Source organism: Hermetia illucens, chromosome 4 (genome assembly GCF_905115235.1).
Source record: "Hermetia illucens chromosome 4, iHerIll2.2.curated.20191125, whole genome shotgun sequence".
Classification (NCBI taxonomy): Eukaryota; Metazoa; Arthropoda; class Insecta; order Diptera; family Stratiomyidae; genus Hermetia; species Hermetia illucens.
The window spans coordinates 85,595,679-85,612,848 of record NC_051852.1 but is presented as its reverse complement, the minus strand read 5'-3'; the positions used below and the strand labels follow the sequence as shown (position 1 = coordinate 85,612,848).

The following is a 17,170-nucleotide window of genomic DNA, read 5'->3' as shown; positions in this document are numbered from 1 at the left end:
AGGATTTACTTGAGCAGGCCACGTTCGAATCTGAGATGGAACTCGCCATCATAAGCGAACCGTATAGACACCGTCACGGTGGCATATGGGTCAAAGATTCGACTGGGGGAGCGGCGATATGGGCTTGCGGTCGACAGGCCATACAATGTACTGCAAGTCAAGCAGGCAGTGGCTTCGTGTGGGCGAAAATAAGTGGTGTATATGTATACAGCTGCTACGCCCCGCCAAGTTTGACACTGTCTGAATTCGAGCAAATGCTTGATAATCTTGTTCTCGACGCGAGGGGACGTAGTCCAAAGGTGATTGCTGGTGATTTCAATGCTTAGGCCCTAGAGTGGGGTAGTAGGGAATCAAATGCTAGGGGGCGCAGTTTATTAGAAGCTTTTGCGCAGATGGACATAGTTTTGGCCAACGAAGGTGCTGTAAACACCTTCCAGAAAGGGGGGTCAGGCTCGGTTGTAGACCTGACCTTTGTCAGCCCTTCGCTGGCGCGTGGTATGTCCTGGTGCGTCAGTGAACGCTATACCCACAGCGATCACCAGGCAATCTTCTTTGAGACATGTGTCGAGCCACAGGCCAAAGAGCTATCATGCCCGAAACCGAGAAAGATTTCAGGCTGGTCTGCAAAATCTTTGGATGAGGAGACCTTCATAGAGGTGTGGTTAGATCAGCCTGATAAAGCAGGCACCTCTACGGAAAGAGCCGTCCATCTGGCTCAATGCATTGCCAAAGCGTGTGACGCGTCCATGCCTAGAAGGTGTTCATTCCCCAGTAGAAGACCAAACTACTGGTGGAATGATGAACTGACCGGCCTTCGATCAGCCTGCCACCGAGCCAGAAGAGTGGCTCAGAGGGCGGTAGGTAGAGTCGAACAGGGACAAAAGGAGCGCGCCTATAAGGCAGCCCGCAAAAACCTCAAGCTCGCCATCCAGCGAAGCAAGAGGGAGTGCTTTAAGGAGCTCTGCTCAGAAGCGAACATAAACCCGTGGGGGAATGCCTACAGAATCGTGATGGGACGATTCAGAGGCCGTTCATCTCCGCAGATCACGTGCCCCACCCTCTTGCTAAAAATCATCCAGGGGTTATTCCCCCAGCAAGAGGAGAGCACCGACACATTCCAACCACCTCTGAATGTGGCGGCAATTCCGCCAGTCACCAGAGACGAGCTGTTGGATATCTGCGGTAGAATTGGAGACAACAAAGCGCCGGGCCTGGACGGAGTACCGAATAAGGCCCTTAAGCTTGCCGTGAAATCCAGACCGGACATGTTCGCTGAGTTGTTCGAAGCGTGCATGTCCGAGGGGATATTTCCAGTGGCATGGAAGCGGCAGAAGTTGGTACTTCTGCCTAAACCAGGTAAACCTCCAGGTGAACCATCGTCATATCGACCCATATGTCTCCTGGACACGGTGGGGAAAATGTTAGAGCGGGTAATCTACAATAGATTATTCCCGGTTGTTGAGAGCCAAAGCGGCCTTTCGGATCGGCAGTATGGGTTCCGTAAAGCCAGATCAACCATTGATGCCATCAAATTGGTTACTGGCTTGGCCGAAGATGCAATTCACGGAAAGGGTAGTACCAGCAAATATTGCGTGGTAGTAACCCTGGATGTGAAAAATGCATTCAATTCGGCCAATTGGAATCTAATACGGAAATCTTTAGCGAAGGTTGGTATTCCCGCCTATCTCGCTGCTATCGTCGATAGTTATTTAACTGAAAGGAGGCTCTGGTATGACACCGATGACGGACCCCAGGAGTACGTTGTTTCCGCGGGTGTCCCGCAGGGCTCCGTATTGGGCCCACTACTGTAGAACATCATGTACAACGATGTATTTAATCTTCCCCTTCCGGGGGAAGCCACAGTGGTGGGTTACGCTGACGACATAGCGCTGGTTGTTGTCGCAAAGCATCTCGAAGATGCTGAGTTATACTCAAGTGAGGCAATCGATGCTGTTAAAAGTTGGCTAAAGAGCTCTGGTCTGACACTTGCGGAGGAAAAAACGGAAGCGGTCCTCATCACTAAGCGCCGGAAGAGAGATTACGCCTGTATTAGAATCGGGAATCATATCGTCACTTCCAAGCTGACCATCAAATACTTGGGAGTGGTGATAGACAGGAAGCTTAGCTATAAGCAACATGTGCGGTATGTTTGCGACAAATCATCCACTGCAAGTATGGCCCTGGCAAGGATGATGCCGAACATTGGAGGGCCACGGCATACCTCTAGGTTGCTTATAGCCAGGGTGGTGACCTCGATCATGCTCTATGCAACCCCAGTTTGGAGGGAGGCGTTGTGGATGTCAGGGAACGCTACCAAACTGAGTTCAGTCTACAGGAGGACAGCCCTGAGGGTATGCTCTGCCTTCAGGACTGTCTCAGATGATGCAGCATTCGTCATCTCTGGAATGATGCCGATTGACATCTTGGCAGATGAGATGGCGAACATATACAATGCAAAGCCAACCTCTTCCTCATCGCGGACGAGGAAGACTGAAAGGGAGAGATCCATAAATAGATGGCAAGAGCGGTGGGAACGCTCGGGAAAGGGCCGGTGGACGCACAGGCTCATTCCTGCCATCAAGGAGTGGTTGGAGAGACGACACGGTGAGATTAATTATAATCTCACCCAGTTTCTCACGGGGCACGGAGGATATCTCCAATACCTTCACAGGTTTAAATTGGAGACCTCACCCGATTGTCCAAATTGCAATGGAGTCCCAGAGGACCCAGAGCATGTATTCTTCCACTGTCCGAGATTTGTGGAAGAAAGGAGGAATCTAGAGGAGACTCTAGGGGAGGTGCTGGTACCAGAAAATCTGGTGCCGAAAATGCTAGCATATCAAGAGAATTGGGATGCGGTAAACTCCATGATCGCATCTATCCAAAATAAACTGCGAAAAGCAGAGGAGAGGAGGAAAACGCGGTCACGTGCGCCGCGTATAGAAGAAAGGTGACAAAGCTAGAGTAAGCTGACTCCGCCCCGTGATGTAATACCTTATGGTGGTTCCGCGGGGCAGGGAGGGAGTCGGGGGTGGTTTTAGTGGGTAAAAATCCCACACGCTGGTGTGTCCAGACCAGTGTCTTTTTGAAGATTTCCACCTCCTCAACAAAAAAAAAAAAAAAAAAAAAAAGACAGACAGACAGACAAACAGACAGACAGACAGACAGACAGACAGACAGACAGATTCCCGACTCTGTGTTAGAGTCGGGAATCATATCATCACTTCCAAGCCGGCCATCAAATACTTGGGGGTGGTGATAGACAGGAAGCTCAGCTATAAGCAACACGTACAGTATGTTTGTGATAAATCATCCACTGCCAGTATGGCCCTGGCCAGGATGATGCCGAACGTGGGAGGGCCACGGCATACCTCTAGGTTGCTTATAGCCAGAGTGGTGACCTCAATCATGCTCTATGCGACCCCAGTTTGGAGCGAGGCGTTGCGAATGTCAGTTAACACTAGCAAACTGAATACAGTCTACAGGAGGACAGCTCTGAGGGTATGCTCTGCCTTCAGGACTGTCTCAGATGATGCAGCATTCGTCATCTCTGGAATGATGCCCATTGACATCTTGGCAGATGAAATGGCGAATATATACCATGCGAAGCCAATCTCTCCCTTATTGCAGACGAAGAAAGCTGAGAGGGAGAGATCCATAAATAGATGGCAAGAGCGGTGGGAACGCTCGGGAAAGGGTCGGTGGACTCACAGGCTCATTCCTGCCATCAAGGAGTGGTTGGAGAGACGACACGGTGAGGTTAATTATAATCTCACCCAGTTTCTCACGGGACATGGAGGATATCTCCAATACCTTCACAGGTTTAAATTGGAGACCTCACCCGACTGTCCAAATTGCGATGGAGTCCCAGAGGACCCAGAGCATGTATTCTTCCACTGTCCGAGATTTGTGGAAGAAAGGAGGAACCTAGAGGAGACTCTAGGAGAGGTGCTGGTACCAGAAAATCTGGTACCGAAAATGCTAGCACATCAAGAGAATTGGGATGCGGTCAACTCCATGATCGCATCAATTCAAGATAAATTGCGAAAGGAAGAGGAAAGGAGAAAAACGCGGTCACGTGCGCCGCGTATAGAAGAAATGGGATTAAGCTAGAGTGAGCTGACTCCGCCCCGTGATGTAATACCTTATGGTGGTTCCGCGGGGCAGGGAGGGAGTCGGGGGTGGTTTTAGTGGGTAAAAATCCCACACGCTGGTGTGTCCAGACCAGTGTCTTTTGAAGATTTCCACCTCCTCAAAAAAAAAAAAAAAAAAAAAAAGACAGACAGACAGACAAACAGACAGACAGACAGACAGACAGACAGACGGACAGACATCGAATCGATTCTAATAAGGTTTTGTTTCACACAAAACCTTAAAAATGTGCAAATTTTCAACAAAATCAATAAATATTTGCTATATGTATTTATTCTGTTTTGTACATCTTTAGACGCACGTACCAGGGTGTGTTAATTAGCCTGCCACCCCTGTATTATAACCATGTAAATGAGACCCCCTTATTGTTTTATTATAACTGCACAAATAAAGCATATTAATTGCTCCAAAAGTAACTTTGGACAGTTGAGAGTGGAATTTCTAGCAATCAAATTCTTTACGCTTGAACGATTGGCTGGGAGAAAAAGTTAAGAAATGGAGTTGGCATGACCACCGAAGTTGGTTAAACGGTTTCGCGATTCGATTGTCACCAACTGACGGATTTATGAAAATTTCGTGCTAACTGATCCCAGTTACCCTTTAGTCTAATTGACGAATGTTATTAGCTAAATATGAAGTAATTTCAATGCTGAAACTCTTTCGCATCAATGTTTTCTCTAGACTAGTATGCGGTCGACGGCGAAACGGTAAAGTTTCTCTAACACGCGTCTGGAATATACCACCGAATGAAGAACTACATTGTCATGTGGGCCAAATACCCACTACATCAGCCAGGCCAACGTCAACGAAACAATCGGAAAATCCTGTGAAGGGCACAAGACATGTTTGCTACGCTATACTACTCACCTCACAGCAAGCATACAAACTTAGGAACCTAGTCTATAAAGGATAGAGTAAATTAGATTACATATCCTTTTGAATCCACTCTCCGTTATTATAGTAGAATATCCTTTCGATTCAATTATAATGTAAATTGTTTATTCATGAAAAAAATGAAAATAAAAGAATTTCTTATGAACTAGTATACATCAGAATGAAATGAAAAAAACACCCGAATTTCTTATTAACTCAAGAAGGAATAACACGAAAAATGTGAATTTCATTGCATTGAATTCTTTTCAATCAAACGTGATGAAATAAAATTTTGAAAAATAATACCGAATGAATAACAAAGAAATAAATCGATTTATAAACACTAACCCTGCATTGAACTCTAAGCAGCTTTCTTTTCTCAAATTGGATTGGATTGGAAAATAAAGTAATAAAGTCATTTTAGACTACAAATACTACTTCAAGAAGTTTTTCTTTATTTCAAATTAATGGTATGTATGTATGCAAAATTACAGGAAACAAATACATGTAGTTGTATTTTTTTTCATTCTTTTCTGTTATTACCTCTATTGCTCTACGTATGTATGTCGGATTTGATTTCAAGTGAAATGCATCATAGTAGGTTTCAGTAGTAGAAGTTTATGTGTGTGAGAAATAGAAAGATAATCACTATTGCAACGCAAACAACATCTAATCTACACAAATTAGAATTATTTTTTATTTATTTATTTTAATTTTCTCATCTGTTCTCTTATTTCAGTGCAGCACGAATTATGCAGAATGCTGCTCTCTCAATATGTGATCTCATTTAACAGTTTTGTACATTATCATACAATTCGCACACGTCAAAAATATATATATTATATAACCACCCATCTGTTTTTACAAGTATTAGACTTAAAAGCTGATAATATATAATTAGAATTAATTATATATAATATTTTAAAAGGATATATCTTTCGCATTATGGTCAAAACTAAACGACTTTAATAAAGATGTTTAAAAAGACTTTATTTCATCTAACCCTTAACCGAGTGGTTACTCGGTGACTCCGCTGTTCGGTTTGAAGAAATCGCTAATATGTTTAACATATTTTTTGAAATTGACAAAACGCACGCATATTCTTCGATGCCGATCAAATGCAGTAAGAATATGCTTCCTCCACAGTAGAGCAAACAAGATTTAATATTTTGAGAACTCGCATAAAAACAAGCATACCTAAAATTGTCAACATTTCCACGTGCAACAGAAAATTAGCGAGTTCCAAAATCCGACCAGTAGCCCTCCGAAGCTGAGCCGTCGATAAGAACTCTACTTGGGACCGCGAACTATCTGTGCAGTATGTAAATAAAACCCTATCTGATCTGTATTTTATCATTGCATTGTCAAATCGGAATTTCGTTTCATTTTCACGTTTAAATTAGAATAGAATCTCTAAAATAAAATTTTGTACTGACCAGAGACCGTTATCAAATTCGGAAAAACGTCAAGGAGTTTTATTTACAACTTTTTGTTTTGATTTTATACAATTCTTTCTTCTTTTGCTTTATCTAACGTATAATTAACACTTATATAAAAAAGAAGTAATAAAATGACATCATTTTGACTGTAATGCTGATTCCAAATATCACGCGTATATGATAAATTGGGACATAGAAAAAACGGATGATGTGCTTTATGCAGCTATGAGCTGTAAAGGGGAAACAAAAAATTACCTTCAGAAAAACTCTATTTCATGAAAATACTTGTTACGAATCAGACTAATGTTTTAGACTTAGTAAATTCAACCAAAACCTCACCAACCAGGAATCATTAAATAAATTGTCTATTTTGATGAAAGCAACAAACATTATTTTGAAATTTCACTTACCGACTTTACAGTTGCCTTTATAAAGTCTTTTTTATCTGTTAGATCAAAATCTGGATATTTTGCGTAGACTTGCTTACAAACTGTTTTCATTGTAATCTCTTCTAAATTGGCCTCATCAAGAATTTCTTTCACATATACCTTAATTTCTTCATCCTGGAGGCAGAAAATAAAATAACAGTTATTTATTAAATAAGGGGTTTAGAATATAAGTAAATGAATATTGCGACTTACCGTTGGTGGCATATTTTTCGACCTTTTCGATAAGGGTTCATCTTCCGATTCATCTTTATCATTTTCATCTGCTGATGAATTAGCTTTCCTGGGCCTACCGGGTTTTTTGCCACGAGCCGCTGGACGACAGAAAAAAGAAATGATATGACAACAGAAAGCAACAATGATTCATTGGAAAGTACCTTTTGCGGGTGTACCTCTTGCTTTATTATTTGCTTTCGCTGGCGTCCTAGATTTCTTCTTTTTCATATCCTGCATTAAAAAGCATTAAACTATTTTTCTTCTAATGCGTAACTTTCATCATACCTCACTATTATCACTTTCAAGATCTGACTCCTCTTCTTCTGATTCAGTTTCGTTCCTCCTTCTTCCCCTCTTATTTCTCGCTTGCGGGCGTGCAGCAGGTCTTCCGCGCTTCTTCTTCGGTTCCTAAATTTAACGATATTTTAATTGGAGCTTTGTCCACAGCAAATACATTAAGCGTCTTACGTCACTATCTTCATCAAACGACGCGGATTCTTCTTCCGACTCTGAATCTCTTCGTCGGCCTCTTCTACCGGCTGGCCTACCCCTTCCTCGACCTGCACCTGACGCTCGTTTGCGTGCACCATCAGAATCCGATCCACCGGCAGACGGATTGTACTGTATTAAACAATGAAACAAATTCAAAAATGATAGAATAGTACTCTACGATATTTTTTCATAATGGCATTACATCCGATCCACTGTCCGAATCATTCTTTCTTCTTCGTCGTTTGGCTGGTTGGAATTTGCGACCAGCACTTTCATCTGAACTTGAATAATCCACGTATGCAGAAAGATCTATGAAAATCAAACGAAATTATGTTTCTCTATGCACTTGGATTTAAATGTATTGAACCTCTATTACTTTTACCAGCTGTTGATCGCCTCGGACGACCCGAACTTTTTGTAGTACGTTCTGGAACACGTTTTCGTTTACGTTTGTCCTCCTCACTAGAAATTGCTTCTTCGGCAGCATCCTCTTCCTCCTGCTCCTCTTCAACTTCTTCCTCCTCTTCTTCCTCTTTCTCAGGCTCGCCTTCGGGACAAAGTAGGAATTCCATTACTCTGCTGGATACTTCATCCTTCGATCCTAGAAAAAGACATACAATCTATAGTTCAAATTTGTATGATGATCAAACAAGTCTTACCTGTATTTTCTAAATCAAGGATATCGCAAACGCCTTGTAATAATTTGATATCAAACTTATCTATCGCTTCCATTTTGGATTTATATTGATCTGATGTTTTATTGAAGTTAAATCCGGTAAACTTCCTTAAATTCTTCTTAGCCACATTTGCTTTTCCCGGAACGTCGTATAGGATCTACAAAATTTGAGGAGATGCAATAGATGCCCAGTCAAAAAGTCCAATCTTACCGTGTGTAATGTTTGAAGGCCTTCAACTTTTGTTTTAGTGATATTATCATTGATTTTCGCGATTTCACCTAAAGGCATCGGTGCCTTTAAATCCTCTTCGTCTTCTTCTTCCTTTTTCTCGTTTCCATCATCAGCATCATCCTCCATTTTCTCGTCCGCTGTTCCATTCTTCTCTTTATCTTCCGTTTTTTCTGCAGATTTCTTTTCTACTTTTGCATCAACTTTACTGTCGCCTTGACCATCAGTTTTGCTTTCACCATCCTGACTTTTATTCTCCGATTCAGATTTCTTAACTTCTTTGGGGTCGTCTTTTTTATCTTCTGATTTTTCTATTAAATCAACACAAAATTTAAAATAATATAAGTAAGAATATTTAACAAATTATTAAATAATATTTAATCTAATAAACGATCGAAAACGTGTGCTATCCAAGAAAATTATTATCAAAGAAATCCAAGATCGATCCATGAACCATGAGTAGACATATAAAGCCGCCTTTTTACTCAATATGTAACCTGCTTTTTTCGTCTTTTGAACAACACTTCCGTGGGTATTTGGCACGTATGCCGATGATATTCTCATTTGTTTTTGTCTCAGCCCAAGTACCCCGATGACATGACACAGGCATGAGTTGATGAAAGCTGGAAGCGTTACTTTCCATATGCTACTCTCATATAGATGCACAAAGTGAACCTCGGCGGGAGCAACTTCAACTAGATGTTGGTTGACATTTGAAGATTTTAGGCAAAAGAGCGAAGGCGGATTAAAGCAGATTGTCTCGTCCAAATCCCAACGCACTCCGCTAAGGACTGTGACTCGTAGAGAGAACAAGTAGATGTTGACAACGTAATCGAGGTGTTTGAAGAAAGATAACCCCTCGACGTCACTGATGAAGACAAAAAAATATATGGATGATAAAACGAAATCTCAGAATTTCGTGTGAAATTCAAGTTCTTTTGAGATTTTGCCTCGATGCAAATTCTGCGCTGTTAGGTTTCGTCCTGTTGTTCGGTTTTCCTGATTAGCGCAATGATAGAATTCGTTTTATTGGGGTGCATGCTACGTTGCATTTCTAGTACTTTGACACGATAACACAGTAAAACGTTTTTAGGAACTAAAATGATGAATTCTATCATAAATACATTTGCAAAAAGCGTGAAATTATGGTGCTGAATTTTCAAAGAAGAACTGTTCAGTGTAAAGCCAAATAACATAGTCCACATAGGAGCGAATATGCACAGGAATGCAACTGACTCATGAGCTGACGGTATCAACAAACTGAATTGTTTACTCTACAGTGAGTAGTATCGTGACAAGATTTCAACATCAGGATATTCAAATACATCTATTATCTGGGTTTGGGGTACAAGGTCAGTGGGATTTTGACTGACCGGTAACGAGCATGTAATAAAATTGGCCATATCACAATCAGCAATAAGTTTAGGTTTTGTCTTCTGAATGTGCATAACAAACGAGGAGCTAAGAGGGGCCATTATATAATGATCGCTTACCTTCGTTCGACGCCGGCCCCCAAATTCGATATTAGCCGCCCGCGATCCTGTCGCCCAGGAGTGGTGTTCTGAAGTGATACTCTGTACTTACTATAGTTTGCTGACCGTGATGCAATAGAGGAATGCTCCAAAAGCCTTATTGAAGCGATCAGACACGAGTCTGTACGGGGACTGATCTGAAGTGGCATAAGGTGACGAAACCTCCAGGGGTATACTGGTATCATGGGAACCGGGATAGTGCCTGAATTCATATGTGTCAAAATTCCTGTCTCATGTGCGATCAGCTCGGTTATAATGGTTGGTAACCTAGTGGGAATTTCATGCGGGTTGTGGTTTCGTTCAAGCGAACAGAGACCTTCGGATATGGAACGTGGTGTTGCTTATCAACACGGGTGCCGGGTCTTGCATCAAGCATGAATAAACTGAGTCATGCATTTAGTATAGACTGCTACCGTTGTGCTTTTCCCAGCGGGGCTCTGATTCTGATCACAAAATCAATCGGCGTCTTAAGAAGACCATGGGACCGGATTAAGTCAACTCGACATGTACTCACGTTAAACCGCAGACGTAACTGTCGTCCAGGAGTGGAAAAACTTTCTTATTGCGCAAGCGGCACAACCTTTAAAACAGCAGAAGTGCTTTTGTCTCTGGTGCGAGTGAGTTGTCGGCCGCGTACCAAAAGGATATTGCAAGACCTGGTAGACTGCAGACTGTAGAGGTGAAGGCGACGAACTGGAGCAATGATTTCTCATTCTGAATAATGAGTGGCTGAGGAGGTATGCACTATGATTCTGAATAACATCTCTTGAAGTTCCATCTCTCTAGGATAACATGACAAACTATCGTAACATGTGGAAAGGAAATAAGGAAAATTATCACTGCCATCAATGCACTCCAACGGAGTAAAGCTGTCTATTTTGATAATTTACCTGCAGACCTACCATATGTTAATCATCGATGCTCCTGCAGTCTCTGCAAAATTGTCATTTCCACTCATTTGTACATGTTGGAAATTTGAAATGTTTCCCAATCAATAGAAGAAGGCGATGATTGTTAGGCTTCCGAAAGAAGGTAACCGCTTTGAGTGCGACGACAGGAGGGATACTATATTTGCCTTATCGTATTCAAATCCTGTCAACACCTTGAAAATTTGATCGACAGACAGCAGGTTGGTGTCCAATCTGAAACCTCCTGTACCGACCTCATTAATACCCTCCTTTCCTTATCATTGGCGGACAAAGGGCAGTACAGGTCCCAATTCGAGAACGTGGATTGGTACCCACGCTGGAGCATAGGACCTAGGAAACGTCTGTTGAACGAACACCACCAGCTCTACTACCAAACCCTAATTCCACCTCCACACGATGATCGCTGGAAGCTGCAGACGTATAAAGATGAAGGCTACTCTCCCCCCCTGAAAATGGGACAAATTATACCAAATGATCCTCCAGGCCCGAGGTTGGATAGAGCAGACAAGGAAGGAAGGAAAACAACTTGTTACAAAGCCAGAAAAGGAGCCTCGGACTGAATCGATATTACAACGACGAACCCGGCGACGAAAATGAACTCCCTACCAGCTAGCCGATATCCTGCCCAAATATAAGGTTGATGTGGTTTCCTGGAGAAGAGGAACTGCAACAAATATTACAGTGACCATTCAGTAAATCATGTGCTCGGAATAGGTTTCTTAATCATCTAAAAAATGAAACCGGCTTTTATCGACTTTAAAACCATAAGCGAAAGGGTATGCACTATTTATTTGTATAAAAAATGTACAAAAAGGTTAGTACTACATCTTTTCATGGAGGAACTTTTGAGCAATGGGATGAGAAAAGCACCGACATGCTAATCAGCGCAGCCTTATTTAAAAACTATTTTTGGAAACTTATACAAAAACTGAAGACAATGTTGGTTGTTCATCGAAGAAGAATCGTAACGTATTGAAATATAAATCGTAGCTTAAAATACGTGGACTGCGTCCTAAAATGACTACTAAATTCATTGAGAGTGTAATTAGATACTCGAAGAATCCTTTTGTACCTGTAACTAAAATTAAAAGGAAACCGGAAAAGGAGGCAAACATAGAAACTATTGGTAGGCATTTGTGGGAACACGATTTAGTAGCTTATAATCCAAGAAGGGAGCCCATTACTAACAAAAAGGCATATGAGCCTAAGGCGCGAATGGCGCCTCAGTACTTAAGCTACCCCTTAAGCTTAAGTACTGAGGAAGAGAGTAAGTAGCTCTCGAAATACGTATTTACTAACTATTAAAATATATTGTAATAGGAGAAAGCTACCAAGCAATATTATTTTTTAGATGAAACTACAAGCACCGGAAAGAAACTATTTTAAATCAAAGCAATTCTAATAAGGTTTTGATTCACACAAAATCTTAAAAAGGGCTCTTCTAATAGAAGTAAAGGGCAAAAGAGCGTCAAATATGACTTCAGCATCTTATTTGCATGGCTTATGTAGTAAATTCGCGCGAAATTGATAACTTTGAAACAAATAGCCGAATTCTCCCGAAACTTTAATAGTATTGTGCGCGATACTGTCCTCTATTCTGCCGCAAAACCTAGGATTAACTTAAGGGGGTCATCCCGTGTGAAGGCTGTTTTTTTTTTTGGCTTTTTTAAAGAATTTTTTTTGTGAAGAACTGGATAAAGATACAAATACGAATTTTTCACCATAGATTTATTAATATCTTGGGCGTGCATAGTAACTTTTCTAGCCCGATCGCATAGTTCGTTATTGAAATACAGAGCAATTTATACATCCCTCTCCAAAAATAGGTGTTTTTCTGCTACCACGCTAGCGGGCGCTGCGATCATCTTAAAGAAAAAAAGTAAACGGCATTTTACCGTGTGGGCTAAACTACAGTTCGCAAACTAGGATTATTAAAAAATTTTAAAAGCTAAATTTTTGCTGCCTTGTTAAACTTTTTTTTGTGAATTTTGATGTTTTTTTATGGCTTCTTCAATGAATAACAAAAAAAACTACTGAATGCATCGCAATTATCCTAGTTTGCGGACCGTAGAAATATATTTTGAATAAGTCTTGAAAATTTCAAAGAATTTCGTTTGATAGATTTTGAGCTATGGTGGCAGCCGATTCTCAACATGCAATTTCGGGAAAAACGCATTTGAAAAGTAGAATGCGATTTTTAAGCATAAAACCTTAATTGACCATTAATCTGCTATGCCTAGTCCATAAACCTTAGGTTTCTTCAAGAAACACATGTACAGGCTTGACTTCAATCCTTGTCCTTTAAGCGAAATCATTCGAACATCATTCGGATCGATAAATGCGCGTTTTTTTACGGCGGTCGACATAAATCTGACATGTGACTTATCACGTGTTTAACACTATGATTTCCGAACGACTACGAATATCAAAAAATCACTTTGCCCATATATTCTACACTATATCTAAATACAATTGATGCCAAAAAAAATTCGATTCCGCGGATCCGACACACGGGACGAATCCCTTAAGGGGTTTTCCGATTAACTTCTAAAAGTTGGTAGTACACTATTAAGTTTATTTGAGCAGACATCGGAATGGGACATATTTCGACGCCTTGATTTCATATAAGCGCATGATCCTAGATTTTTCCAGATTTTTGGGATGAGTACCCTACAAAATGAGTACTTTCACTTTAAATGTTCACATCTTGGCTCCTTACTCGCGCATTTTGCAATTTACGTCAACACTGAAAGCTGGTTGTCAAATTACTATTCAAGGAGGAGCCCCCTTTTAAACTCCATCTAAATTTATATCACTCACTGTATCCGTGGGATTTCATAGTTTTCATATGTCCACGAAATTAGGAATGGAATTAGATGACTTGCTGTCTCCAGATCTGAACCCTTAATTGGAGTCATCGGGTCAAAATATTTATATTTAACTTATGAGCACGCTCATCTAAGTAACCTCATTACATCACGTGCTGCGGTCGTTGCCGAACGTAGGACGGTTACTCTTTGCTAGGAGCAGAACTACAAATGACTTGGGGTACAAATGGACCTACGACACCAGTTACATATATTTAATTTGAATTTATAAATTTTTTTTTTTCATTAATTTGACACAAAAACATCACGAAATCCACAATTTGATCACGAAAAACATATCAAATGCTCGATGTTTTACTAATTTAAAAAAAAAATCGAAAGATTTTTATTTTCAACGAGGTTCAAAATGTTTCAAATATATTTGTAAGAATATTTTAAGGAGCTCGCTTTGTCTTAACTAATATTAAGGAGATACAATTCTGTTTTATTTATCTTCAGAGCCTAATTAAACTTAATAAGGTCTTCGCTTTTGTTTTTTCGTTATTTTTTATATTTTTCAACTATCTAAACACTTAAAAAAGATACTCAAAATCGAAGACTGCAAGTAATAAATAAATACGTGATTATGGGTTTATGATAAAGTTAACAAAATTGTGATTTGTATTTAAAAAAGGGATTATTTTTTTAAAATACACCGACTTTTCCCTACAATTTTTATATATACTACTACTTATTTGCTTGCTCATTTTGGACCCACGATAGCAATTACGTAGCTAACAATAAACAATTTATGGTGCGATGTGAAGGAGATAGTTGCTAATGTTAATCCAACGAATAATAATCACTTTTGGGTAGCCGTAGAGCAAGCGTGGGAATTAATACGTAAGGGCAGATGAATCCCTTGAAGACTCTAACTTGATCATAAAGGAACTGAAAGAAATAACTTGTCTATGAAAGTCAAACAAGTGTAGTATGTCCAACTGCAACGACATAGCACTTTTGCTTTTGCTTTTTGTTTGAATTGTGAGAATCTTGCTGATAAGCAAAAGTAAAGGTGGCCCTGCTTTGCCATCGACGTACAGTGCTCTCAGTATGATATGTTAGACACAAGGGGGAAGCTATTTGATAAGTTCATCACGGTAGGACTAGCATGTACGATGCAAGTTATGCGAGATCTGTAGCAAAAACAATTGAAGTTGCCGAAGCTACCGGACGAACGTGAACAGCTATCATTGTCGACGAATGTTGGTCTTCGTAAGGCTGAATGTAAGAAACGAATTCAATTGGGTGGTGGACCAACACGATTGAAGCGTTAGAAAATGGTTTTCACATTGCTGGGTGTCCGACTGTGGACATTGAGGATTCAGAAAATTGAGAGAAAAAAGAAAGACACATTGAAATCGACTGTTAATGGTATTGTGGATGATAAACCTAAGGATTGAATCCTTAGTCGAACCTTTAAAAGATATCACCACCACCTATAAATTCAAAAATCATGTTTAGCTGGAATCCTTCCGCGACGAGCACGGTAATTCCCAATTTATCATGCTAGCCCAGGCTCGTACCCAATCAAGCTTTATAATTGAATCGAATGTAGATGTCAAGCCGAAGTATTTTAAGGTATGTTCCTGCTAATTAGCCCATAACACTATTATTCTAAATTTCGGCTTTGGCTCTTCCACAATAACAAGTTGTCATGTCTTTAGCAAATTTCGTTGCAGATAGTTTCATTTCTTAATAATATTCAGATATTTTATGCCCACAGGACTCTCTAAATCTTGCAATTTTATGATATTGGTGGGGAAACGATTTTGATATCTTTTAGAATTTACATTAATTATATTTTTGTATTTAATATTTGTTGCAATGACATATCCTCCAAAAAACCAAGTAAATTTTGCCTATTGATCGCAAGGCACTGTGTAAACCTTCGTGTCGTAGTAAACAAATGACACGAAATTAATTAAACAACACAAATAAACTAAAAGTCTGTACTCCGCCTTGGAAAGGTTTGGAGGGCGGTTCACCCAGCCTACCTATGGAAATGTCGGAGACTTCACTTTCCCTTGGACATTACTACACTAAAACCATATTGTTCAGGGTTCCGTATGAACAACCCAAGGGTGACGTTCGCCGGCGGCTGTATTCGAACCGCCGACCTACTGCACGCCAGTAACACTTCATACATGATGCGTTAGCCGATTGCACTAGAGATGCCGGCCTCCCGCGTCTCGCTCTCAACCAACACACTGACAGTGCGAGCTGTCGGACATTCAAGCAAACTCGGAAGCGCACATTGCACGAATCTGCACCGGCCCAACTAGTCCACCGAAAACTTACCATCTTTAGATTTCTCCTCAGCAGGCACCGCCGTCGCCGCCGGATTCAAATCTTTATCACCATCAGCTTCTTCGACCTGTTTGTCATCGGCGCTCGAGGCTGCAGCGCCCTCCTGACTTTCTTTTGCCACCGCCGCCGTTGTCGCCGCATCCGTCTCACATTTATCTTTCGCCTAAAACGAAGAAAAAAAACAAAACATGTTCATGTTAATGTCCAATTCCTCTCGACAGGCATATTATGAAACGACACGCTAGTGCCAGGCTAATCCCGGCAAGACGATAAAATTTCAAAATGTTATTGGAAACACTTGACAGTCGTCAACACCTTTCCGAGCATTTACTTGCGCGCACGATAAAATTTACCGCGAAATTTCTTCAAACAACACTCATACGGACGCCATGTTTACGTGACGCGCTTAACTTCTCCACAGTTTTCACATGACTTTCCGCAATTTGCACACAGTTGATGATTATTTTCCAAATCAGTGGGGAATCTACTTACAATTGGATTAGGTGGTACGATTTTACTTACCATATCTTCAGTAGATTTCTCCTTTTCACCGTCGGACGACATGTTTGTGAAAATTATTAGTTGAGTTACGCGCGGGTTGCCAACGTTATACTTGTTGTTTATATTGAGGGTGGGATGTTTTGTTATGATGTTTTTGCAAGCCAGATTTTGGGAAATTAGTCGTTATCAAATGTGTAAAAGGTTTATGCATGGGATGGAAAGGGCGGGAAACTGTTTAAATATGTAATTTTTGTTTGAAAATGTCGGAGACCAAAATAGCTCTAAACAATTGAAAAAACCAAAAATATGCAGGTTATGTTGGTATATAAATGAAATCTGAACAAACTGAATCACTTTGAAGACAATCCATTCTTATATCTTCTTAGATTTTCGTATGTAAAAAACGAGAATTTCGAAGCAGTTTAACAAGTAATTGTTTGGACTAAATTCATGTCAAAACTAATCAGAGTATCATCAGGATAGATTAAATCTAATATAGATGAAGTGT

General features: G+C 40.6%; 1 protein-coding gene across 2 annotated transcripts; it reads right to left on the bottom strand.

The window, feature by feature from the left end:
- Positions 1–5,443: 5,443 nt before the first annotated feature.
- LOC119653925 (protein DEK) lies at positions 5,444–16,809 on the bottom strand. Of its 2 annotated transcripts, none has more exons than XM_038059084.1 (12): positions 16,684–16,809; positions 16,153–16,324; positions 8,506–8,834; positions 8,278–8,452; positions 7,986–8,219; positions 7,821–7,927; positions 7,595–7,747; positions 7,412–7,534; positions 7,288–7,357; positions 7,106–7,224; positions 6,875–7,027; positions 5,444–6,694 (listed from the first exon to the last, which is right to left on the bottom strand). In XM_038059084.1, the coding sequence occupies exons 1-12, from the start codon at positions 16,723–16,725 to the stop codon at positions 6,680–6,682; spliced, it is 1,692 nt and encodes a 563-aa protein (XP_037915012.1). In that variant the 5' UTR covers positions 16,726–16,809; the 3' UTR covers positions 5,444–6,679. The 2 variants fall into 2 exon arrangements, with proteins under 2 accessions (XP_037915012.1, XP_037915013.1); XM_038059085.1 differs by having other exon boundaries at positions 7,995–8,219.
- Positions 16,810–17,170: the final 361 nt, after the last annotated feature.